Below are 27,278 nucleotides of genomic sequence, written 5' to 3' on the forward strand. Positions count from 1 at the left end.
CGGGTCATGATCTCGCGGTCTGTGAGTTCGAGCCCCGTGTCTCAGGCTCTGTGCTGACAGCTCAGAGAGTGGAGCCTGCTTCCGATTCTGTGTCTCCCTCTCTCTCTGCCCCGCCTCCACTCGCACCCTGTCTTTCTCGCTCTCAAACATAAATAAACATTTAAAAAAACATTAAAAAAAACCCTATTCTGTTCGGTCTATGCAACAAGTGTCTGTTAAATACCTCCTTTGTACTGGGCACTGTGACAGGTGCTGGGGACACAGACATGAATAAGGTTACCCACGGCCTTGAGACGCTCAAAGTGTCGTGGGAGGAGAGAAACAGAAAGCTAGCAACTTCTGTGTTACTTGTGCCACTCTGTGAACGAGTGGAGCACACGTGCTCTCTGGCAAAAGAGATCGGTGCAAGAATGGAAGAGATGGGGCTGGAACGTGTCTCTGAAATGTAAGTCGCTCACTACAATAAGAGGCAGGAGATAAGACTAGAGCTCAAGACAATGAGCCGGGCGTGTGTGTATGCGTATGTGCGTGTGCGCACGCGTGTGCACGTCAAAAGGTGAGACTCCGTTCGTGCCAACTGGGGTAACGTACATGTGGCCTCATTCTGCTTGCCCTCATTCCCTTCTCTTGCTGTCTCCCTTCTCTGATGCTAAAATAGAAAATGCTGGGGACCTTGCACTACCAGAAAAATCTCCGGAGAGTCTGACAACAAAATGAACACTGTTCCACAATTAGTCACAGCCACAGGGAAATGCACAAAACAAACAAGACACAAAAGCACTCTCTGAGAAGTCATCTCTCTTCGACCGGAAATAAACGTGCGCCATTTATCCAGGTGGAGCACGATACTCAAAGCTCTTCATAGCATCTCCTCCGGCCCTCCGTCCCCCCTCCCCAGTCTACATCCCTGCCCTTACCAAACCCAAAGCTCTCCTTAGTTTGCCTGGTGCGCAGATGCGGAGCGGGGAAGGAAAGGGCATTTGCAGACAAAGTAAACTCTCGGGCGTTGGGTATTTATCACACTTGACTCTGCTCAGCGGATCAGGGCTCCCTGTAAAGCAGATGAGAGAGGAGCCCCCCCCAACCCCCCACACAATGCCCTGCTCCTCTTTCCTGAGCACAGATCCGTGTGTCCCCTTCCCATCCTCTATTCTGAATGGCCCTCCTGAGTCCTGCCCCAGGTGGCCCTGGGCCTGGCCAGATGGAAAGATAGAGCACAAGAAATCCAGGGGCGGGGCTGGGGGACCAGCGCTCCGCAAGGGCAGAAGGTAACAGGACAGCTATACCGCCAACCTCTTGTCACCAGCAGGTGTTCGATAAGCCATTGAAGAGGCACAGGGAAGATGGGGGCACGGAGGGCCCCGAGCACCTTAGGACACGGGCGTGCCAAAGAGGGAGCAGTTACTGGGGCCCAGCACAGTCAGAGACGGTTCCCATCCCCGGCTTGGGAGGTCTGCTGAGGGCTGTGTGAAGAGCAGGGAGGAAGCCCCATGGTAGGGCTGCTTAAACAAGTCTGGATTTACGATCGGTCGGTGTAATGCAACCCTGGCTTGTTAAAGACATTGCCAGAGGATCCTGTTTAATAAAAAAGAGACCTTGGTGTGTCGAACTCGGCACTACGCTTTTAAAAATAAAGCGTATGCTAACATGGCCAGGAATATACTCAGTTAAGAACTCAAGGTGCATATCTGTATTTCCACGGAGCTGCTGGCTTGTGTCCTTAGCCAGTGAGTCATGAGGCCCCCCGGGTTGTAAGGGGCCTCCCCTCATCACTATTCTCTCGGTCTCCTTATCTGTGTCATGCCAGATCCCCGCATGCCTGGCCCGATAGGTCAATACTTAGCCGCAAAAAGTGGCCCCCCTGCCCACTCTTAGTATAGTGGGTGGTACCCGAGTGCAATATAGAGGCTGCTGATCAAGCCCCTGAGGGTGGGGCGGGGGGGGGGGGGGAGCATGCTTCCCTCACGCCGCCGTGTGATACTGGCATTGAGCGTGGTGCAAACCCACCCTAAGGGAGCTGATAAACCATAGCTGCAGGTGTATCTGATGAGAAGGAGAACAAAACGTTTCTCCCCATCTAGAAACTTCCAGTCTCTCTGGGGCCAAAAGGAACTTGACTGCCATGTATGAAGACACCAAGAGAGAGCGAAGACAACCGCACTTTGCGTTGCACAAAAATGATGGGATGGGGGAGGTGTCAGTTGCCTGGGGGTCTGGCGCCAGCCAAAGCCCACTTCGTAAAACCTTTGTTCTCTCTTCTGTCTTCCATACCCTTTCCTCCTTCTCGTAAGATGAAAACATTCAATGAAAGGAAACTAATTAGGGTTAAGGAAACTAATAATTACTGCACGCCTACTTTGTGCAAGGCACTTGAACTAAGTATTTTACTTATACTCTTTAATCCGAGGCATATATCCATTAAGCCCTATATATTTACGAAGCCCTTACAACACCACATAAATGGGAATTATTAACTGCGGTCCAGAAAAGTCAGATAACCTCCCCAAGGTTGTGCAACCGGTAAATGCAAGAGTCAGGGTTCCAAGTCCCAATCTGTGGGACTCTAAGACATCGGGTTTGTGTGTGTGTTTTGTTTTTTGTTTTGTTTGTTTTGTTTTGTTTTCCCTATACATCTGTGTCTCCCCTGCCACCCTTAGAAGAGAACTGTTCTGGAGTAAGCAGAGGGAAAAAGAAACAATTGCCCTTGATATCTGAGCACAGAAGGCATGGGTTCATCTCTCAAAGTGTCCACTTTCCTGCTAAGTCTTACACGTTTGAACACAAGACCCAGGAAACCTACAATTTGAAGGAATGTTATAGTTGACGGAGGTTTACAGGTAACAACAGTCATGCAGCCTTTCTAAACAAATGTGCGTTGGTATTTTTCCCACAGGAAACCTCTAGTGACCAAAGTGCTCCTTTTCGTAATCAAACATGGAGAAATGCTGGTTTTCAGATACGTGGCAACCTTTCACAGAGAGAACCATATTCAATGTTACAGACCACAAACGTCTTGGCAAAACTAAATCGGGACACCGACACTTTGGGCTCCGTTCTTGGTTTCAGCCCCTGAGTGATTTCCTAGGGCTTTATGACATCTGCTGGCCGTGTTACCCTGAGCCGTGCAGGCCTCCACCGCGGCCCAGATGGGTCCGCCAAAATGGCAGCAGCCTGCCCACACCCTTCTTTCTGACTTGCCTCAGTAAGTCTGAAAGCAGCCCACAGTGGCCTTGAGCTGGCGGCCCGTGACATGAGCGGGAAAACTAATACGCACTTCTGGCCACGCCCAGACGGCGAAGAGGGGCGTGACGCCTGGCAGACGGGGGCCTATCTCTCAGGGTCTCCCCTTAGGCACCTCCCCACCTCTATGATCATCCCTTCATCTGCATCTCCCGTGGCTCCTCAGATCATGCCCTTGAGGCCTTGGTCCATTGCTATCACCTTCTGGAAGTTGCCTGTGTCCCAGGGGCCCCACAGCCCATGTGCTGGTAGGCACCAGAATGTTACATCGGTTGTGAAAATATTGAAACCCCTCCCCACAGTTTGGTCAACAGAGCTGCCCCAAATACCCAAACTCACCCCCCAATATCCCACCTGTACCACAGTGAACCCAGCTCGTCCCCAGGCCCTCCAGGGCTAACAAAGGGGTGCCACTCGGAATGACGGAGGCCCCCAGGATGGTGCTGTAGGGCTGACTGGTCTGTGGTTAAATGCGCCGAGTATCACGACTGTCCACCCGCACCTTGCCACCCCAAGGGAACACGCTCAGCCCTATGTTGTCACCCTCTTCAACCCCCTGTGTCCTGTGGCAGGCATGCAAGTTCCTCCCTCACCTCTCTTGATAGGTTACAAAATCACTGAAGGCAAGGACTGTATTTTCCGATCCCCCTTTGTATCTCCCTAATGCCCAGTGGTATCATCGACAGAAATGCAGTCCCCTTTTGTGGGGAAAGTATTCTGAAGATGCCTCAGTGGCTGTCATTGCCACCTGAGAGCTTTGTGAGGGACATCAGGGTGCCCTCTGCTCAGGGTAATGATTCTACTACTTTCCCTCTACTTCTCCCTATATGAAGAAACGCAACAGAAATCCGATCTGTTCTCAGGCTGAGCTATCATATATTATGTTTATGTGAGGTCTGAGAGCAGATGTCCTGCCGTGGTGTGGTGGCAGGGTCTACACTGGCCTCGGTGGTCCTCGCCTCCTGGTATCGAAGCTCTCCCGTAACCCACCCTACTTCCTGGAGGGTGGGCTGGACTCATCTGCTCACCTCGGACAGATACGACGTGACCAAGTGATGATGCCACTTCGGGGTTTCGGTCACAAAAAGGCTGTGGGTGCTGTGTCGGGGGCCTTTTCCTGCTCTCTCCGGGACAGCTCCCCCTGGGGTAAGCCAGTGGCCACGTCCAGGGGAAAGCTGAGAAGAAGCCCAGGGGAGGGGGCAGGCCTGGCGACAAACACAGGGACGAGGGTGGAGGCAGGTCACCTCACGGCGAGCCTTCTGATGAGACCACCACCCTGGCCGGCAGCTTGAGTACAACCTCCCGAGAGACCCTTGCCGGGACCCCCAGCTGAGCTGTGCCTGGATCCCAGACCACACGGGCTGAGCCAATACGTGTTCACTGTTTTAAGCTGCTGTGTTTGGTGGCTTGTCTCACTGCCACAGATAGAACAGATCTGGGCTCGTTAACAATCTAAAGAACAATATCCCAGTTGGCCTCCACGTTAACCTACAGGCCGCACCTACCCAGCAGGTAAATATTGACCATAGCCGCTTCTGTGTATGGAACGCTCACCAGGCACCTCGTGTCGCTCAAAGACCCAACAAATATGACCTGGGGTGACCTGCCAGGGCCACTATGAAGTGACACGTATGTATTTTGCTGGGACAGAAAGAGAAGCTTCCGGAAGCTTCGGAAACCCAGCCCCTCTGCATTGTATTTTTGCTGGACGCTTTAGTGATTCATGCTCTTAACTGTCCACGGGCCACGCCCATCCCCAGGCAGGAGGGAAGCGCGTGTATTCTTCAAAGTCATAACCGGAGCCTTTGCTGTAACCCTGGCCTGTGCCACGAAGTGCCAGCTCTGAGGGGAGAAGAGGCCACTGGGACGACTGTGTGGGTCCTCAGATGCTTATAAAAGGCGACGAGTCTTTTTCCTGTTTAAGAAAACACCCTTTCCCACCCCTTTCCCCCCAAAACCAATTTCATATTCAGTGGCCCCATTCTCAAGAATTTCGGCAAATTTCACGGCTTCACTATGAACGCACATCCTCGTGGGCAGTTGCACGGGCAGGTGAAAACTGCCCCCTCAGGAACTCCGTCTTGTCCCTTCTTCTCTAAGAAGCTTCTCTAAGAAGCTCGGGAGCCCCTTAGACTCCACAAGGATCTCGCTGTCACGTGTTGTTTATTTCGTCATTTATTTTGGGGGGCAGGTGATTTAAGGCCAGAGGGCACTGCTGAACAATTAACGTAACAAGACGCTGCTCTGTGGCCGCTGAAGGGTGGCAGGAATAAACGTGCCACTTTGGAAAGAGGCCAAGCGGCTCATCTGGCATCACGGCCGCTGCCTGGACCTCGGCTGCTCGAGCAGCACGTGTGGATGTGAACTGTCCCCTGCAGCAGACAGGGCAGTCCCCGGGGAGAAGAGTCTGGCGGCTTCCCCCTGACCTGGCCCAACCCCCGACCCCGACAAGGGTCGCTGACTCCTCCATCACGCTCTCCTGGCACCAGGTACCTGGCCGGCACGAGGCGACCTTGGAAAGTGCAGCCACACCACAGGCCGGTGCTCAGCGCTGGAGGACAGGGGAAGGCGGCCACCTCCCGTCCCCGGCTGTCCTCTCCCTCCCGTCCCGGCGAGGACTCCGGGGCTCCCGGCAGCTGAGGCCCCACTGAGTAGGGCTCCCCAATTCCAGTGAGAATGGGACATTCTTCACCCCAGGCTGAGGCTTCAACCTGCTTCACAGCCAGGCAGCCTCCGAAACCTGCGAGCTCCTAGAACAGTCTCTGATGCCGGGGCTCACACCCCCTCACAGGCAACCCTGGCTGCTCAGTTTTCAACAGTAAGGAAGGAAACCCGACGGACGGGGTATCCGTTTACAGAATCACGGCTGGAGGCGAGAAGTCCCTGTGCTGTTGGCCAGATGGGGGTGTCCTGTTAATAACCTTCCGGCCATCAGCACTCTTACCACTCTGCTCCAGCCTGGTCCCTGTCCTCAGGTGGCCCTGGTCATTTTGTGACGCAAAGGCTCCAGCGTCCCCAGGGCCCCTGTGTCTCTTCCCCTACCACCATCGGGGGAGAAGAGCAGAGCTCCAAAATCAGAGGTACTAGTTACGCTCCTGGGACAAATGATTTAGCCAAACTGAGGCTTTGGGAGTTTATGGAGTGTAAATAATGACAATGTCCTAAGAATCAGAAATAGCAAAATCCAGTGAACAAGTACCCAGAAAGAGCTGGTGGTCATCGAGCTACAAGGGTACGACGTGAACTGGATGGTGCCACCCAGACCATATGCGTGTTCACATCCTGAGCAGGAATACCCCCAAAGCCTCGGGAAGCCTGGAAAACACCGACTGTCCCTCAACCACACCCGGAGTCCCGGGCCTGGGGGGACGCTGGCACGCCAGGAAGTCTAGCTCGGAGGCAGTAGAAAGAACGTTCTAGCAGTCAGGACGCAGAGGGACTAGGCACCCTTTCTCCCAAGGCAGAAGAAGGACCCTGTCATGACCATTCGTCTCCGTGGTGGGGTTCGGATTGTGACACGTTAGGGGGTGGTCTCCTCTCGCAGAGAATCAAAGCACAGAACTGTAGCTGAGACCAGGAGCCCGAAACGGAGAAAGGCAGATGCTAAAGTGTTTGGTCTTGTTCCGGAAAACATCTTTAACCCCCGTGTGCGCATAGATACCAAGTCAGAACTGGAAGAATAAATAGGAAAACAAAGGAGAAAACCGTTGGCCGGAAGGCCTGTCCCTTTCCTAGAAATCCCTTCCGTGACTCGCTCATAGGCAACCCAGCTTTCTCGAAGTCTTAAGGTGGCAACGGTGAAGGAACACACTGTTTCTATCTCTTGAAAAACTGCTAAAGACCTTGCCTGCCTTTTGATGGTTTCAGTGCCTACGAAGGAGTCTCATTTGTCCCAAAGACATGAATGGGACTTGATTCTAAACACATTTCCTTCTCTCTCCTTCTGCCCCCAATTTAAAAGTGTATCAATGTTTAAACGCAGATACAAAATGTAATGCGTGCAGTGCAGTCCTCCTTCACGAGGGGTCTTCCCCAATAGTCAGTCACAGGGCCCCCCCAAGTGCTGCTGGCGTCTCTGAGACTCTGCAGGCACATCGGGGACTAGACCCAGGCGGCCTCCCCACCGAGTCAGATGCGTGGACTCCATTAGCCCCGCCAGCCTCCCAGGATCTCCGCCCCTCTGAACACTATCATTTTCTCTCCCTCGTCCAGAAACAATGTGAGCAGACACCCCGTCTGTCTGCAGGCATTGTTCCCCGCAGACGGTGCCAAACAGGAGCCCCGAGTTCTCGCTCAAGCTGTCCCAGCCCTTCCTCGCCCCAGGCCGCCACCCGTCATCCCGGTCAGGACGGCTCAACCTAAGCACCTAGACAGCTCAAATTCGCTGATTGGATCTGGGCGTGACTACACAACACGATGTTTTCAAGATGATGAAAGTCAACCCAGAAAGCCCAGTTCCAAAGGCGTGCAAGAAGTCAAACTACTTGGGGGCGGGAAACAGAAGTTCGTATTTATTCTCAACTCTGACAATGAAACTCTCTGGCTTGGGGACTCAGCGTGCTGAAGCCCACAGAGGGGAAGGTGCACCCTGGAATGACTCCTGGCCGGTAGCCGGGAAACAGCGGAGCGCAGAGACGAAGGGCGCGACGGGGCTTCAAACCAGAGGAGCCCGAGTCCAAATCCACTTGATAGCTCTGTGAGCTTGAGCAGATCATTTAAACCCTCTGTCACTTAGGTTGTTAAAAAGGGGAGGGCATATATCATCTATTCATAAATGTTTCTATAAGGAGCAAATAAACTCACGGTATATGAAATACCTAGCACACAGTCGTCGCTGAATAAATATCACTGTCGGTCATTAGAAGATGTTCATCTTGGGGCACCCGAGTGGCTCAGTCGGTTAAGCATCCGACTCTTGGTTTCAGCCCAGGTCGTGATCTCACGGTTCGTGGGGTCCAGCCCTGTGCTGACCGTGCAGAGCCTGCTTGGGGGGTCTCTGTCTCTCTCTCTCTCTCTCTCTCTCTCTCTCTCTCTCTCTCTCTCTTAATAAAAAAATAACTTAAAAAAAAAAAGAAGAAGAATTTCATCTTGACTCCAAGCAGGAATGAAAAGCAATTGGTTAAGAACATTTCATCAGGTAGAAACTGTTAATGCTTCTGCAATCCCAAGTGGTTGAGAGAAAAAGGCAAGTCATGGTGTTGAACAAGGGAAGTGAGGCGGAAAAATGTGAATCCAACTTACCCCTAACACCCCAAAGCGTTCGGCCAGGCTCCAACCACAGAGAAAGTCAATCTCAAACTTGTGGTTCAGAACCACGATGGCATTTTCCTTTCCGTACTTGGGGTAGGCCTGGGGGTCTGTATGGATGATGCATTCCGTGCCCGACCACCACTCCAGCAACATCACCAGCTCTGGAACAAACCACAACAACAGACAGACGTTTATTTCACGCGTCCTTGGTGACCAAGGCTTGGTTCTACAGGGCCGGGCAGGAGCAAGGCTCTACCCCCCCGGCTGGGGCAGAAAGCAACTTCTAGAGGTCACGTTCTAGATCATTTCAGCCCAGACCCCTGTCCTTGAAATGGCTTAGAAGCAGAAGGAAAACAAGGAAGACTTCACAACAGCGTCCGGGGAAGGAGAGGAAGCGTTGAGAAGCCAAATGAGTTGCTTGCATTCCTTGATTAAGTACCTTGGGGAGAAGTAAATCAGAAAGCCAGAATCCATCAAGAATGCCTGCCCTCGTGTTTCCAGCGCTCTGAAAGGCAGCGTGAGATGATGCACAGAATTCTTAAAAGCCTGCGAAATGACTAATTGGGATTCTTTTTTTTTTTAATTTTTTTTTTAACGTTTAATTATTTTTTGAGAGACAGAGACAGAGCATGAGCTGGGGAGGGGACAGAGAGAGGGGGGGAGTCACAGATTCCGAAGCAGGCTCCAGGCTCCAAGCTGTCAGCACAGAGCCCGACGCGGGACTCACGAACCGTGAGATCATGACCCGAGCCGAAGTCGGATACCCAACCGACTGAGCCACCCAGGCGCCCCTAATCGGGATTCTTATAAACTCCATCAAAGAACACTAAATACCTAATTTCTCTCTCCCATTCACGATGCTTGTGTGCACCTGAAATAATGAAGACCCATGGTGTCAGGAAGCCAGGATACATTAGAGCCATCGTACTGCAGGCCTCAGTGAAACTGTTCAAATATTCTTTACAGGAAGGAGCTTGTGAAAATAGAGAAGTCCTTCCCCCTCCCCCCGCCCCAGGCAATAATGACCAATTTGGCTTTATTCTTCAGTGATAGCTTTATTCCTGGTGACCCCTTTCCAACCTGGCTGCCTCAGGAAAAGCCTGCCTCGATGGTAGAAATGGCTCAGAAAAATAGTTGCACGTTGGGAATTAAGACTCTACTACATGGCAGCTTTAAAATGAATTTTGAAAGTTGAAGGTGTTCAGCAGGTGGATGGGTGATATGTGAGGCCTGTGCCCCAAGGCCATAGCCCTGTTTATCACCGGTTAGTGGGGTACGCATCTAGCGGAAGACTCACTCCTTACCCACCCCCTACACACACACACGCACACACACGCACACATGAGCAGGTGCAGTCTTGACTGGAGGCACACCTCATGTTTTAAGGGCGTCAGTGGCTGCCCTTGAAAACCTTTCTCCTTGAGGCTGGAGACTGATGCTTTCTAACTGGAGCCCTAGAACTCTCTAGAAGGCATTACAGGCTAGTTTCTAAGCAGTGAGCACTGTGGGGCTTTGGACAAGTGAGCCTCCTGGTGCCTCAGTGCCCTACTCTTTAGAATGAATTCCGTGAGGATTAAAGGATACAGCACACAGCGGCCGATCCACGCACAGTACACAGGAAGTTCCCAACAAACCAACCACTCAGGATCCAGCACTCTCATGACAGACAAACTGACCGGCTCCCCTTACTTGGTAATGAAAAGTGTCTGCCTAGTCCTCAGAGCTGAGAAAATGCCAAGTCCCCGGTCAGTTGTCCCACAGGCAATGACATCAGTGGGACCTGACACAGCAAGTCGGGATGAAGGTAAGGGTTTAGGGAGGGCGGGAGGGCCGGGCAGCACCACCCAGGACAAGGGAGAGTTGTTTACCACTGGGTAGGAGGAGCTCATATTGCTGCGCTGATTTCTTCGAAGAGCTTGGGTGGGCAGGACCAATCTACCCCATTACTGGCCACGGAGCACAGATAAGCCCCCCAAAGCAGAACTACGTGGGAGTCTGCGAGATAAGGCTGTTGTTCCAGTTCTGTGACTCGCATCCCACGGCCGTTCTGCAAATACCCCCCGACTGCCTCTCTGGGCTCCACACCTCCCTACTGGGGGCCAGGCTGGGCTGATTCACACGTGCCGCCCCCCTGCACCCTCCCGGGACTTAGCGACAGAGCGTGAGACCAGCTCCCCTACTCCACAGCACAAGCCCTGGGAGCAAGGACTGCATTGTTGGGGTCTAATAACCCTAGCGGCAATCCAGAACGCAGCACGGCGCCAACACACTCACGCTTTCAACAAACACCAGTGACCTAATGTGCGCGAGTTCCATGTGAGGCATTGGAGACGGCTCAGATGCCTACCCTCCCAGAGCCAACTGCCCCAGGGAAAGCCCGTTACCCACTCGCGAGGCGGTGTGACAGGGAAGGAAAGACTTGTCCCCAGGATGGATGGTTCTGAACATCACGTTCATGGGTATGGGGGTCAGACACTCCAGACTCCGATCCCGGTGGTGCCGCTCGCCCCTCGCTCGTTTCTCTATGTCCCTAAGTCTCGGTGTGCTTGTCTGTAAACTGGGCACAGGAAAAGCTTTTAGCCTGTACCCCATGCCGTGGGTATTTAATCAGATGACATCGTCAAGGCACCTAGCAAATGCTGCGCACAGTAGGTGGTCAGCCAGTAGCCAGCCATGAACTACTGTAATCTGCACGGTAACTTTATGGCACCCACAAGGCTCTGCAACCACTAAAGGCGAGAGGGAAGAGGTGGGGGGAGAGAGACAGAGGGAGAGTGTTACAACGACTTCTGGACCAGAGTGGGGAGCTGTGATTTATGGCTTCATAATGAAAGCAATGAGAAGCCACTGGAGCATTTTTAAACAGGCGCACAGCAGCATCTAATTTGCATTTGGAAAAGCGCACTCTGGCTGAAGGGGGACCAGGCTGAGAGAGTCGGCCAGAAGCAGTTAGGAGGTGAGTGCAGTCGCCCAGGGAGGAGGCGATGGTGGCCGCGGCCAGGCCAGGCGGGTAGCAGCGGAGAAATAGATTCTCAGGACGCCGTTAGCAAGAAATCCGAATGTTAGATCTCACTGGGAGGAAGAGTTTTCTTTCCTTGTTTTTTTTTTTTTTTCACCAAGGGCTTTCAAATTTTTTTTTCATTCATAATAAATACATTTTTAGGGTCACACTGTAAGAGAATTTAAAAATCCAGATGTATATAGAGGAAAACGTAACATTTCCCCCTTGATGGCCTGGTGGCCTGTCCCTTAGGCTAGGCTGGACTACATCTCCCAGACTCCCTTGTTTGGTTTGTTTCCAGTTGGGGGGGGCCACAAACACTCTTGGGAGGTCTGGCAGGTGGAGGGGACAAAGCAGCATTCTGTAACACACACACACACACACACACACACACACACACACAGGGCTGCAGACCTGCTGATTCACCTCTTCCGCCTGAGGCAGCATCAGAGCTGGGTCTCCAACTGCCCCTCCCCCCGCCCCGCCCCCAGCTCGTCTGACTCCTGGGCCAGGTTCTGTGTGTCCCCTCGCTGACGCAAGCCCTCCTAAGGCTTCGGGTTGCACTTGGGGGTTCCAACCCCTTGATCTCCCCAACTTACATCCATCACGCCTTGATCGCCTGCCCTTGGGGTTTCAGGCTCCAACATGAGCCGCAGAGATGACACCCCCAGCTGCAGAGACAGCCCGACCCGCCCCACGGTGGAATAAGGACGGTCCGAGACCAGTCCCTGAACAGGTGGCTGCCTTATCTCCCAGCAGCTCTCCTCCCCTTCCCCCTCCCACTCCCTTCTCCAGGGTTCACCTCTAGGAAGAGTTTGGAAGGAAGCCTTCTAGTCCCGTTCCTAGGCATTTACTCGACACACACACACTGGCTCATGTGTTTCCCACCCACAAATGGGTTCATATTTCATCCGCCTTTGTAAAAATATAAATATAGTGATTTTCTCCAAATGGTGTATTTTGAATCTTTCCATGTTGACACATATACATAGTGATATTAGCACACATTTGTTGGGCTCCAGCCATGTGCTGGGGACTGTCCCAAGGGCTTTGCACGTGGTATTGCATGAAATCCTCACATTAATTCTATGAGAGTAGGAGGCACTATTATTATCCCCATTTTGAAGATAAACACAGGCACAGGGATTTCTGTTCAATATATGAAACTGCCATTTGTTTTAGGTCAAAAATAACCAGAATGACAATTTCATAAAGGGTAACACAACAGCTGTGCTGTTCATGCTATGGATATACCACGATTTATTTAGCCATTCTGCTACTGATTAGCATTTTTACTGTTACAGATACGGCAATAAACACCCTTGAAAATGCATGTTTTAGAAAAAAAATATTTGTGAAAGTATTTCTCCAGCATAGGTATACACAAAAGTAGAATTATGGGTTGAAGAGTACGCATATTTTCAAATTTTATGGGTATTTCCAAATTGCCTTCCAAAAAGATCCTACCAATCTACGCTTGAATCACCAGCATGGGAGGCGGTCCGTTTCCTACCTGTCTGGGCTAACAGTGAAGCACCATGCGTGTCCGGGTCCATGCGTGTCTGGGACCATGTGGGCTAACAGTGAAGCACCATGCGTGTCCATGCGTGTCTGGGACCATGCGTGTCCTTCAACATGAATTCCCAAAGAGTGTGGGGCGATTCTTGTCAGTTACCTCGCGACACCCTCCAGGCAGCACCCGCGTCCCTTCCTCTTTGTGTCTCCGCCACCCTTGTCCCAGTACCCACCCGGGTAGGTGCTCAAAAACCTTTAGTCGAATGACTCAGCAGTTGATGTTTTAGTGAGATGTGCCATGTGAATAACTACACGCAACTTACAAATACCTCCCCGGGCGAGGTTTCATTCACCCTCTGGTGTGGCTGCTCTCGGCGCTGTGGGTCAGGGCCTGGCTCTGCGGTTTCCCAGCCAACTGCCAGGCAGCCCCTAGAGCACCTGCCTGGTGGACTGCTCCCATGGGAGGGGGGCGGGACATCGGTCACTCGAGCTAGCTGCACTCTGCCCTATGGCGTGTTGAATGTCAGGGTTTCTGGCGGCTCGGGGCGCAGGATCCTGGGAGGTCTGCCAGCAGCTCCCTCAATGGCCTGTCTCGCGGGCTCTCACCATCTGCCCAGGATGGCAGCAGATCCTGGGATTGCTCTGACCCTCTCCCTCCAAACGACCCTGGACAGGTGAGTGGCGCCAATGACGCCCATGAGAAAATGGGGGGAAAAATCACTTGTCAACTGTTGGGATTTGCAGGCCCATCAGCTGGCATTACGACGCCAGGGGGCAACAACAAATACTACCAGGGCAAATATAAGAGACGCAAAATGAGGTCTTTGCCCCCAAAGCACTGACCTTCTTGTTTGTGTATCCAAACCAACCCTCACTGAGCAATCAGAAGGAAAAAAAGCAATGGAAGTTTTTGCCTCACGAGAACTGGAGCCAATAACTGAGTAGTTAATTGAAAAATAGTGCAGCTCGGAATTAAAACAATGCATCACATCAAAACCGAAGCAGAAGAAGGGGGGAGGGGAGCTCCTCTGCCAGCCCCAGACAAGAGCCTAGAGGCTGCAGCGGCGCCCTGAGAGGGCTCTCTCGGTGGGAAGATGCTGGAAGGAAGGAAACCAGGCCAGCAAATGGCCAGCAGTTTGGAGGTTCCCAGGGCCTCCCCAGGACCCGCTCTTCCATACTCGGTGGTCACGTCTTGGCCATGAGGGTGAGCGAGTGCAGGGTCTCTCCGTGGACATGTCCACTCAGGCTACTGCCCCACACATCACCGACCACGGGCAGACTGTAGGAAGGCACAAGGGAACAGGACCACTGGGGCCCCTGCCCAGGAAAGTCACTTGGGAAGGTGGCTGGGATTTGACTCTTCCAAGGTCAGGTGCTGCAGGTAAAGAAAACATCCAGACAGACCTGCTGACCTCCGGGCTCCTGATTGTTTGGTGAGCCAAGGAGGTCACCCCCGTGAGGCTGGGTCATCCATGGGGGGCCTGGTAGTACTAATGGCCATGAGACAGAAAAGGCAAAGACCAGCAGAAAACTTTGGAGCGTGGAGAAGCCACTATTGTCCCTCAGTGATGTCCCCATGGAGCACCTCAGTAACTAGAGCCTTTGGGTGATGTCGTCTGTGTCTCCTTGATCAGCCTGTACCTGCACTCTGGAAAAAGTGAGCGACGAGTGGACCCAAGTGCGACGGAAGGTGGCTGCAGCGAGTCTCACGGAGACCACGAGTCACACAGGGACCATGAGCCACCCCCACATAGCGTCCTCAGACCACCGGAGCCACCTCCCTCCCGGCTCTTCCTGAGGCCTGCTGGTTGGGCACATTTCGCTGTAGGTTAGAATAATCGGGCTATATCGGTGGCATGAAAAAACTTCCTTCGCTGATCTAAGAAGGGACCTGGGGGTGCAGGCGGGCGGGTCCCTCCCGCTTCTTTGCTGCCCTTCCCCCAAGGAAGAGTCCTCTCCATTGTGTCCCTGAAATCCTTCTACTGGGTGGCACTGCCTTAGGTTGGGGACTCCACACGTTTTTCTGTGGCCTCTGCGGTGCGCAAGATGCTAGGGTGACAGCAGGCCCTGCAATCCTGGGACACGGGGGGGGGGGGGGGAGGGGGAAGGGGGGCCTCTGCTGTGGCCCAGCCAGGAGCTTCCTCACCACACTGGCTGAAGTTCAGTGGGTGCAGAGACTTCTGGACTCACACTCTGTCTGGGTTCTATCCTTAGTACCTTCTCCTGTCGGTCTCGGTCCTAGGTCCTCGAGAACATTCCCATATCATCATCAATGCAGACAGCGCTGGGTTTTGTGGGTCCCGCCCCGCCCCAGCCCCAGCCCCAATCCTCAAGCCCCTTTGCTCTGACCTCAGAATAAATCTAAATGGAGATACCAGTGTTTGTTCAAGGCAGACAACGGAATAGATGCAGGGGACACAGGAGGAAGGGAGGCACGCCCCTCACCTGCAGTGAAAGCCCCTTTGAAAAGGGAGAGGGAGAAACGTGAGTTTCCTCTGGATCTGCAGGGCCTCACTCCTCACCTTCGCATTGAAACTGGTTCCTCCCCAAGCTCTTTCCCTCCTCACCCATCCCCTCCCACCCCCTCCCCCGCCCCTCCTGTCCCCACCCATCCCCTCCCCTTTCCAGTCCCCACCCATCCCCTGCCTCCCCTCTCCTGTCCCCACCCATCCCCTTCCCATTTCCAATCCCCACCCATCCCCTCCCACCCCCTCCCCACCCCTCCCCTAGGCAAACCAGTACCCAATTTATCACATTCCCTTCCCTCCCACTCCAGCAGCCTCAAGCTGCATGTTAATTCCTTGTGGGAGGGAGGGACACCCAGTTCACGGGTTCTCCTCAGAGGCACAGAGTGAGTGGCAGGGCCACTGTGAGTGGCAGGGCCTTCGGCCGTCTGAAACCTATGACAGATAAGATTTGCTTAAGATTTGCGGCCAAGGTTCCTACAATATGATACAGCAATTTTGAAATTTCTGTTCCATCTAAAATTTTTGGTTTGCCGGGGGTGACCCGGTGGCTCAGTCAGTTAAGCCTCCGACTCTTGGTCTGGGCTCAGGACGTGATCTCACGGTTCGGTTCGTTTGGTGACATTAAGCCCCACGCCAGGCTCCACACTGACAGCCAGGAGCCTCCTTGGGATTCCTTCTCTCTCTCTCTGCCCCTCCCCTACCACCCCTGGAATCTACACTTGGGGCCATACCTGCCTCTGCCCACCACTGGGGCCAGTTTTACAAACTCCATTTGGAGAACCGGTGGGGGCCAATTCCCAGTTCTGCGAGGCGACAGCCAGGAGGGGCCTGGGGCGCAAGAAGTGACTTTCACCGCAAAACCCCATCTGCGGTCCAGGATCTCAGGGGCCGATGGAAGCACCAATGCCAGGTGGCTATAGAGACACACGGCCCGGAGCGCAGATTTACGCCTATTCTGTCCGCTTAACCGCAGGTGGGAAACAAGAAGTTAGACGGACAAAAGGAAAAGTGGGGTAGGAGGGGAGGCGCCTATTTTCCTGTCTGGGAAGAAGGGTAAGAAGTAGCATGCACTGAGTTAGCTCACAGCATCCTGGAGAGCCGCTGTCCCTGCCCCCATCTTGCCGGTGAGGACAGGGAAACGGTGGGGCAAGGCAGCCGGCCACACTCCCAGAGCGGGGACGTGAGCCTGCCGGGTGTTGAACCCAGAGCTGGGGACACTGGTGCCTGCAAGGCCCCTCCGAGGTTGCACAGACACTAAAAGCCGTGATTATAAGGAGTGGTGTAGGGGAAAGAAAGAGAGCATTTGGGGAGGGGGGCGGATAAGAGGAAGATTACGGTGGAAGGTCAACCCTGGCCTCAGGCAGACGGTGGTCATTCCTTATCTATAAGATAATCAACTCAGGGCTTCTGGTGAAGGTGAAATACACTCAGGTATTTAAAGCATTTAACCTGCAGCCGGCGGCACACGGCTCTTCTCCGGCGTCTCACTCTGACCAGCGACCAGACAGCCCTGAGGACCAAAGACGTAATTAAGAGATAGCGGAAAAACATCCAGTTAAGAGATGAGCAACCCACCAGGCTGAGTGTCCACGTGCGGACCGCCCCTCCATCTGTCATCCCCAGACACCCCGTCCTCAGTCTCGACATCCCTCCGGACACAGCCGATGCTGAGCCCACCTGACTCCGCTCTGGTGGGGGTGCTGAGCGGAGTTCTCATCACACACGAGAGGCAAACCGGCTGCAGAAAGGACCCTGAAATCCACACTGTTGAGCAGAGCTCATTGTTCGAACTTGCGTCAACAATACAGCCTCCCCCGCATCCGGACACGGGGGAGAGATGCTACAAAGGGAAATAGTAGTTTCCTAATTAACTTTATCTAATTTAAAAAATTGTACAATCACATCCATAATGATATGTAATCTATAAACTAAGTATATACAATTATGGGTTTATAACCATTTTTATAATTTGATAATAATTAAGGTTAAAACTTAAACCTCTCGTCTTCAAAGGACCCCAAAAGGCAAAAACAAAACTCTGAAGCGTCTGGTGCATGATGTGCTGTTGTGTCTCCATCCTGTACGGAAGGCGGGCGGGGGACACGCCTCTGCCTGGGCCACGTGGCACTGGGGCCTGGGAGGAGACGGTGACATTCTCCGGTGCACCCATCCTGTGCCCTTCACCTGGAAGCCATTCATCAAGTCGCAGGCGCCCGCCCACACTCTCTGGGCCCCGGGCAAAAATTGGAATAAAAATATGAAACTGAAGATTTACTGGGAGCTGAGGAAACAGGGGGGTTTTGTCTGGACTGTGGCGCCCAGGGGGTCTTGCTGCTGAGCAGGTGCCGAGTGGCACGCACAGGGTCAAGGGCCGAGCGCGTGGGCCCGGGGACGGTAAAGCGAGTGAAGTTCCGTAACCAAATGCGCCCGACGCAGCTGCTGGGGTTTCTGATCTGAGAGCAGACCCTACGTGCTGGTCCCCGTCCCCCTCCAGGCTCGATGTGCAGCTGCCTACCCCCTCCTCCTCGTCCTCCTCACTCACAGCCGGGCCCAACCAGCTGCAAACTGGCTGGAGCTGGCTCCTCCCACATTCACCTTCCCCTCCTTCCCCACTCCTGACTTCCCACCACGTCTCTCCGTCCTTCCAGGCTCAGGGCGTGCCCATATTTCTGTGAAGTCTCAGATCCAAGGCCACGGAGCCAGGTCTCCCTAACTTCCTGATGCTAAGTGTGCCCCACTCATTTGGGCACTTGCTTGTGGTTTGTTCTGAGCCACTTCCCGTGAGCTCGGCGGCGGGCGCCTTTCTGCCACAGCCAGCTTTCCCGCCGCCTTCCCACGACACCACGCGGGGAGCCCAGTGCGCTCGCCACGCTTGCGTCCACGCCCCGGAGTCAGCCCGGCTTTTCCCACTTCTGTGTCCGGGTCATCGGATGACGCCGAGGCCAGACGCCCAGAAAGACACACACGGTACACCCGTGCTGTCGCCATTTCATGGGGCCGCTGAGGAAAACAGCGTCTAGAAAGACACTGTCGGGGAGAACGAGGGAAGTTTGAGAAGCCCCGCGGCACGCGTCTGATAGAAACTGATCTGCCAGGAGCGGCATCGTGCGAAGCCACTTACTTTCGACAACACACCCTCCTGCATCACCGTCCCTCTCCCGGCCCCCGGAAAGGAAGTGCCTGTTTCCAGGCAGGCTTTGCCCTTGGCAAGGTACGGAGGAAACGGACTTGACCTGGAATGTTCTTGGAGCCCAGATCCTAAGAAGGTAATGTTGCCACATGGTAACTTCCTCCTGAAGCCTTGAGCGGGAGGGCGATGAGGGGCCGTGAAAACATTCCTGAACCGCGCAAGGTGAGGGGGGTGCCGTTTCCTTCCCCACAGTACACAGAGCCTTCCAGATGAAGAAGAGGGGATTGGGTAATGGATTTTGAGCTAGAGGTGGCCTGAGAGTGCCTCACGGACTTCACAAGTACGAACGTCACAAGACTTCACAGTATGAACGGTGGAGTGAATCATGTTAAGGGTGAAAAATCAGCTTTTTATCAGGTGGAGTCAGCACTCTGCTTCCAGGTACTGGGTCAGTCTTTCAGAAAGGCAGGATGTCAAGAAATAGGACTATCTCGAGAGAGAGAGGAGTGTAAAAGCCCTATGCTTCCCACCCTCAGTCAGAACCTTCAGATGGGAGGAGAGGGAAAGAAAGGGTCTAGAACCCCACCCCCCACCCCACCACTCTGGTGCCCTGACGTCTGGCTTCTCAAAACTCCCTTCCAGTTAAGCAGCTCAGAGATCACTGGGCTGTGGCATCTCCGCCATCTGATTTTCCAGGCCTGGTTACGTGAATGACCTTACTTATCCAGTCATCAGATCCTGGGCCCACCGGGTACCCAGCACAGTTGGAGGTGCTTGGAGATGGCAGTGAGCAAGCAAATTCCAGCCGGGGAGATACAAACGCACGGCCACAGAAACAGGTAACTTAGAAGGTGGCTGTCAGTGCCGTGGGGACAGCAGGGGGCTGTTGAGAGGGGGGCGAGGCTGATCTTCCAGTGGGGGTGCTCACAGGAGGCCTCTCTGGCTGTCGCGGGAGTTGAGCGTGAAGCACGCCGTGACCTAATTGAATGTGAGCTGCTAGAAGGTGACCCCTGCCAGACGAGGGGCTGCTTTTGTCCACAGGGGCGTTTCCAGTGCCTACAGCTGGGAACACAGTTAAGAGGTGACAGGCTGCTGTGGGGGGAATAATGTCATTAGGTTCAGGGTGGAGACCAGAGAGCGGGCCGTGTGATCAGCCAGGGAGAGGGCAGAAGGCGGTGGACATGTGGAAGTGAGTTGGGTTCCAGCGGGTGGAGCAGACAGGGTCTGTGGATGGGCTGGATGGGGTGCAGGAGAAGAGACGGTCAGGGAGCGATTCTGAGGTTTCGGCCTGAGTAGCTGGGGTGCACGAGCTGGGAAACATGGGGCAGGGAGGGAGGTGCGGATGGTGGGGGAACGGGGGCGGGGGTTGGGACGTATTTGTCAAGTGAAGGGATCCTGCAGTCCTGGCTTGGACCCATGCAGCGGTAATGGTGCTATCCCACCTTGGCCTTCAAGCCTCCCCCTCCCCTGGCACCACAAGCCACTCTGTCCCCAGGCCCTGCCCCACCTCTTCTCTCCCAAATGCTGCTGGTCATTCTCCTTAAAACACTTTCCTGCTCAGTCACCACGTTAGGTTTCAACGCCTTCCAGTGCTCGGCAGGACAAGAAATTGAACTTTTCTAGGTCTGGAAGCAGCGACAGCTCAGGATTAGCGAGCACCACTAGCACCTGGATTTTGTTCTCTATAAACTGCCCACAGGGAGGAAAAGCAGCCCTGCGGCGAAATGTTCTCTTGCACAACGCGGAGCCTGGATCCATGGAGCGTTTGTGCCCGACTCCCCCCGTTACCAGGGAGGGAGGAGCAGGTAAAACCCCACCCCTGTGAGCACTCACACGCTCAGAATGTGGGACCTTCCGCAGGGCGGAGGCAAGAAGGGAAAAAAGGGTGAGAGGGGTCTGTTCTAACATAAGAAAGACTTCTAGACATAACAACCAAATGCGGTATATGGACCTTATTCAAGTCCTGATTTCAACACTCCAAACGTGACAAAAACAAAAACAACTAAAGACAGCTTGGAAGCCACTGGAGAGATCTGAATCTACATGGTATAACATGATACTAAGAGAACGTTAATCTCGATAGTTGCGATAATATTGGGGTTATGTTTTGAAGGTGTACTTACTTTTTTTCTTTAATGTTTATTTTTGAGAGAGAGAGAGAGAGAGGGAGGGACAAAGCATGAGTGCAGGGAGCCGAGAGAGAGAGAGGGAAACACAGAATCTGCAGCAGGTTTCAAGCTCTGAGCTGTCAGCACAGAGCCCAACATGGGGTTTGAACTCCTAGGCTGTGAGATCATGACCTAAGCCAAAGTTGGACTGAGCCACCTAGGTGCCCCAAAGTTGTCCTTATTCTTTATAAAACATGCCTTGTGATAATCTGGAGTGGTATTTCATGATCTACAAGGTCTGGGATTCACTTTATAGATGTCAGTATGATGAAAAATTAAGTCTAGGTGCTGTGAATATGGGGAATCCTTACACTCTGTCCTCTAACTCATATTTATGTGTATGTTCCATAATAAAAAAGCAAAAGGAAACAAGTTCCCTCTTCCATAGAAGAGTATGTCCAGGAAGCACTGAGTCCAGGGTCAAGGGCATTCCCCCAAACACCTTAGTCCTGCCTCAAGCATTCACTGCCGCTTCTCTAGACGCAATGAGGAGAAAGACACAAAGACGAAAATCTTATGAAGATACCCATGTGTAAAATGTAGACCAGCCCCGCAAATGGATTTCTGTTTTTTTCATTTCTGAAGGAGATGAAGATTAAAGTACAATTTGAAAATAGTTTGCATTTCAATGCCACTCTATTAAGCGATGAAAAGGTCTAAAGTTCTCCTAGTGTGAAAGCCGTCACTTCTCTGCTCTCCCTTGCTTGCTCCGTGGAGTAGCAGTTCGCTCTCAAAATCTCGGCTGTTCCGTTGTTCACGCTATCCCTGAGTCAAGTTCCCAGGCCTTGAGGCCACATGGGGGTCAGTCCATGGAGGTCGGACCCCTGAGTTTCACCCCTTCTCAGCAGAGTGACTTTGGGGAGCTCTGCCCCCCATCTCAGTCTCCTGATGTCTAAAGTGGGGACAAGGCCACCAGTAGGCCGTGGCGAAGCTCTCATGTCAGTGGTACATAAAAGCCAGGTGACTTCTTGTTAATGGTTATTGGCTGTGGACGATGTTTCCGACCTTGATCAAATAAGTCTTGCTAAGTGCTTTCTCTGCCAGGCCTGGGCATTGCAGGGTGGGCTGGGAGGAAATCCTCCAGGCTTTCCCCCAGAATGGAACCACCAAGCGAAATGGGGATTTATCAACACTTTGCAAAGGGTCTGGCCGACAGCAGACTCTCAAGGGCAATAGACTCTTACCTGTCTCCTCCATCCAACCCTGGATACACAGACACCTCTCTGTTTACCTGATCCAAATCCTAGTGCCCTTCAAGACCCCATCAAAACTCCCTCCTTTGGAGAGCTACTCCAGACCCCAAATTGAAGTGCCCTTGACTTGTGAACTAACCGGTCTCTGTGCCTTCCGCTTAGCGATGGGAGGTTCATATGCCTCTGGGCTCTTTTATATCCTTGAGCTATGACTAAAATGTGTTTTTTAAATTTCCAGAGGTGGCTGAAGCTCAGACTTCTACTGCCTGCTCCTAAGGTCTCAGTCAGAGTGGTCCTCCCAGAATTACTTGCTAAGTTGTTTTAAAGAAAGAACGGTTTCTTAAAACCAAGAAGTATGAAGGCCATGGTCATATTCTGAAGTGTTGACCTTCCCATATCCACGAAGATGTTACACCCTTGTTAAGCCTCAGGTCCAAATGTTCTCCTTGAAGATAAGAGTCCTTTCCCTACATCCTTGAATGGAAGTTCAACTTTGCAAGCTGGGTGTACCCTATACCCGTGTGGGCGAAACCCACATTCAACACTGAGTTTCTGCCAAAGAGCCTGGAAATAAGGTGCAACCTGGTGCTCTCATGGTAAAACTGTAAAAACATATACCAAGGGACGGTGCAGGCATGTACAGAGTCACCTTAAAGAGAACCAATGGTTTCCTGGCCAAGACTCAGACACTGGCTTCATTTAAAGAAATGGATACAACTGTAGGAAGAATGAATCAACCAGAGGCATGCTGGTCATTCGGGAGTGAGGCCTGTCCACATGGCAGATACACCTCTACCACTGCATACCCATCCAAATCCCTTTGCTGAGATTGCAAATGTACTCCTCTACCTCCTGAATGTAATCTGAACTCAAGTGTAGATCAGCTTTCAGGGTAAAAATGTATTGATCAGCAAATGTCAGCATTCACTTAACCTTATTGTCTCCATTGAGAAATAGATTAACTGCATTCTAATTTTCCTGCATAAGTGTATCAGAAGATTGCTTAATATTAGTTTGTTAGAGCCCGATTAAAATAATAATAAATCAGTGTCATAGCCTAACAAAGTGAGGATTAGACTCCGGAATGTGGTAACTATTCTGAGTACAACCAGCCTACGGGGAAGTCCATCCCTCATCCTACTATCTCTAGAGCTCCTCTCCAAACAGCCATTTATTTGTGGCCAGGGATTTTCACTTACAGCCCACCCACGGGTCAACTGTGCACCCCACTATAGTTCCCCCTGCCATCCACTGCCTTCGCTCCAGTCCCCAGTCCTGCTTTGCCCACGTCTACTGCTATCCATCCTCTTTTTCATTTTCAGTGGTGCCCTGTCACGCCGATGACCTTCTATCTGGTCTGTCTGCCTCCAGTGTCACATGCTCCTCTCATCCAGCCTGTGCCTGATGCCAGCTTAACCCTGTCAACACCCTTGTTGGCTCCCCACCATCCGCAGAGGCAGGGAGACTCCTTCACGAAGTCCTCCTGCTTGGCTCACCTCATTAGTGCACCTCTTCCTCCCACACACCTTGAGCTCAAGTCCAAGTGAATTACATGTTTTTCCTGGAACTACCTAGAACTCAGTACCTACCCCAAGATCTGGCCTCTTGCTCAAGCTCCTCTCTTGGCCCAAAGACCCTTCCTTTCCAAGGCATGTCAAAACCTGATCTGTCCACCAGGTCTCTGCTCACCTGAGGTCTGCCCGTGAACTTGTCCTAGATGCTACCCAACCCCTCTGTCAGAAGTGACCTGTCTCTCTTCCAAGTCCCCCCCCCCCCATTTAGGGACTCTGTGCTGATAGTACAGCCAAGTCAGACGGACCTGATTTGAAATCTCACTCCATCACCTACTAGCCTTATAACATCGGCATGTTACTTAACCTCTCTGGCCCTCAGTTTTCCCTGTTAAAAAGGAATAATATAATATCACTCACAAAATTGTTGTCAGCATTAAGACTAATGTTTGTAGAAGGACCTACAGGTAGCAGTGGCCAGTCAGCCTGATTCTCTTCTTTCTCACATTCCAGAGGCCTGTTTGGTTGGTATTTCTCCCCCCAGAGAACACACATTCCCTCGAGGGAGGGTTCGGGCTTTGCCCACTTTGTCACTTTACTGCCTACGGCACACAGAACAGGGCTTGTACGAACATCAACAAATATGTCATTCACCAACCTGGGGAACAGCACGAGTTTCGGGTAGGAGAAAATTCACAAAAATCCAGATTATGTCAAAAGTCAGTTAAGGATAGTAGAGTCCTCAAGCCCATGACATTTTTTTTTTTATTCTAAAAGCAACATTAAGAAATTACTAATCACTTTGAGAGCATCTAAAGCAAATTTTAGAATCTACTTAAGATAAATACCTGCTCTTAATTTTCATCTCTTTGCTGTCTTCTCTCACTTTCCCCTCATCGAAATGTAATTAGGCTTATTTTCATGCCTCAAATTTGCTACCCACAGAGAAATACATATAGTGTAATTTTGAAAAGGATAAAAAAATTAAGATGCTAAAATATACCCAAATCCAAAAATAATTGTTAGGGTCATGTGAAGGAGAGGCTGTCTTGGGATTGTTTGTTTTTTTTTTTTAATTTTTTTTTTCAACGTTTATTTATTTTTGGGACAGAGAGAGACAGAGCATGAACGGGGGAGGGGCAGAGAGAGAGGGAGACACAGAATCGGAAACAGGCTCCAGGCTCTGAGCCGTCAGCCCAGAGCCTGACGCGGGGCTCGAACTCCCGGACCGCGAGATCGTGACCTGGCTGAAGTCGGACGCTTAACCGACTGCGCCACCCAGGCGCCCCGGGATTGTTTTTTAAAAAACCTTTTCTTCAGGGCACCTGGCTGGCTCAGTGGGTAAAGCATGTGACTCTTGATCTCGGGGTCATGAGTTCGAGCCCCATGTTGGGTGCAGAGATCACTAAAAAAACAAACTTTAACAACAACAAACCTTTTCATCACATGAGACACTCCTTCTCTCAGCCTAGGACGCCACGAGGTACTTAACTTTGTTTCTTTAATACAGGACCAACTTTGGTGGAACGACGTTTAATTATCGAGAATAATGTATAAATTGGTTCTTCTTCACGCAGAACTGATAAATGAGGCTGCCAGATTGTTCTGAATCTATCCTAACGCCAGCGGTTTCAAGTGAAACATCTTCCTAGTGTTTTCAACAAGATAATATTCTGTCCCTGTTAAGGTTGCCAGATAGAACACAGAGCGCCCGGTGAAACTGAATTTCAGATAAACTACAAATGCTTTTGCAGCATAAGTATGTCTCCTGCAATAGGAAAGGAAAGATATAGTGAAGTACGAGCCGCGGACTATCTGGGGCGAATTCACACTAAAAAATTATTCGTTGTTTATCCGAAATTCAAATTTCACTGGGCATCCTGAATTTTTCTTTGCTAAATCTGGCAGCCTGAGTCCTTGGCAAGCCAGCAGTAGCCATGGCAACGAGCACTGGTGAGGCTCTAGAAAGGCGGCTCTGGGATGGACCGGAAGCTCTCGGGGCTGACCGGCCTCGACGGTCCCGCGGGTTCTCAGGAACATCACCTCGTGGAACCCTGACGGCCATCCGGGAGATGGGCTTGCCCCCCCCCCCCTTTCCAGATGACAAGATGCAAGGTCCAGGGCCCCCCAAGGTCACAGATCTGAGGGAGCAGGATTCCGGCTGCCATCTGGAATTCCTGGTGGTCGATGGGAGAGTTTTCTCACCTCACTGACCTCACGAATATGCACAACACGTGTTTCTTTGAATTTTAGCAATTGTTAAATAATAAGCCTGTCTTCAATTATATCCCAAACTTTCAAAGGTCCCTGAGAAATCATTTTACTGGGGTTTGTCTGAGCTTTACCTAATCAAGCTGGAAAGCCAGTGAGTGGCACAACGATCCGTCACTAAAACCTAATTGCTCCCCAGCCCTGGGGACACCAAGGCCAAGAATTAAGAGGCTTTGCTGTCTGTCAAGTGTCCTAGGTAATCCCCACCAGCTCTGACTGTGAAGGCTACTACCTGCAGGCAAGCCCAAGGCTGACACAAGGGCTCCGGCATCCGGGACTCACGAGACGCAAGGTAAGGGAACCCAGCCCAGGTCGACTGGGGGACGGAGCGCGGGGTGGCGGGGGGAGGGTTGGGGAGACAGTGGAAGGACACAGAGGGATGGTGCAGGAGGTGGGGGGGGAGTCAAGGAACGAAGGCAGAGGGGAAGCACACATCGTGGGCAGGCGGTGAGCAAGGCTTGTCACACGCCGTCACCCATTACCTAGCGCCAGGGTCACCCGTGCGGGCCTGGACTCCATGTCACATTTTTATCAGTCCTGAGATGCTATTTGTTCTCGTTTTCACATGCCTGAAGGCAGGGCATCTTACGGTCAGTGGCGCAACTCAGCGTAATCGCAGTGTGTCTTTTTCTTGCTTAGAGATACGTAAGTCATGATGCACGTCACAACCGGTGACATCTTAGATTCTGTGAAAGATAGGAATTTGAAAAAAAAAAATTGACCTTAGGAAGCCGATGTCCTTTAGACAGGCTGCATCTGAAATGCGGCCACGTGTTAGAGCAGTGCCAGCGGTCAAGGTAGCAGGGAGGAAGGGAGGGATGAACAGGTGGAGCACTGGGGTGTTTAGGGCAGCAAACTGTTGTGTACGATACTGTCATGGCCCATACGTGATATTATGCATCTATCAAGACCCAAAGAATGAACCCTGATGTCAACCATGGACTTTAGTGAATATCAGCATATCAGCATGGGTTCATCAGCTGTACCAAATGTACCACACTCATGCAAGATGCTAATGGTAGGGAAACCGTGTGTGTGTGTGTGTGTGTGTGTGTGTGTGTGTGGCCGGTGGTGGAAGTGAGGGCTCCATGGGAACTAACTGTGCTTTCCACACAGTTTTTCTGTAAACCTAAAACCATTCTTAAAAAATAAAGTCTATTAATTAAAACAAGCCAGGGTGAGTTGATCCTTTTATATTTCTTTTTATATTTCTTCTATAAAAAAAAATGTTACAGGGGCGCCTGGGTGGCTCAGTCGGTTGAGCGGCCAACTTCAGCTCGGGTCATGATCTCACGGTTCATGAGTTAGTTCGAGCCCCGAGTCGGCTCTGTGCTGACAGCTCGGAGCCTGGAGCCTGCTTTGGATTCTGTGTCTCCCTCGCTCTCTGCCCCTCCCCCGCTCGTGCTCTGTCTCTCTCTCTCTCTCTCTCTGTCAAAAATAAATAAACATTAAAAAAAAATTTTTTTTAAATGTTACAGAAAGCACATAAACTATTGTTTATGTTTCTGCCCTTGCCGGTTTCTCTCCCGCC

General features: G+C 52.0%; 1 protein-coding gene across 5 annotated transcripts in view; it reads right to left on the minus strand.

Moving 5' to 3' along the window:
- AGPAT4 (1-acylglycerol-3-phosphate O-acyltransferase 4) overlaps nucleotides 1–27,278 on the minus strand; it is a 126,193-nt gene that overhangs the window by 22,060 nt on the left and 76,855 nt on the right. For 3 of the 5 annotated variants that reach the window (XM_006932131.5, XM_045058333.1, XM_003986696.6), the window contains exon 3: nucleotides 8,482–8,651. The exons of the other annotated variants lie outside the window; for them this stretch is intronic. In XM_006932131.5, the coding sequence (XP_006932193.1) occupies nucleotides 8,482–8,651 (170 nt within the window). The remainder of the gene's footprint in view (nucleotides 1–8,481; nucleotides 8,652–27,278) is intronic. 5 annotated transcript variants of the gene reach the window in all.

Source organism: Felis catus, chromosome B2 (assembly GCF_018350175.1).
Source record: "Felis catus isolate Fca126 chromosome B2, F.catus_Fca126_mat1.0, whole genome shotgun sequence".
Lineage (NCBI taxonomy): Eukaryota > Metazoa > Chordata > Mammalia > Carnivora > Felidae > Felis > Felis catus.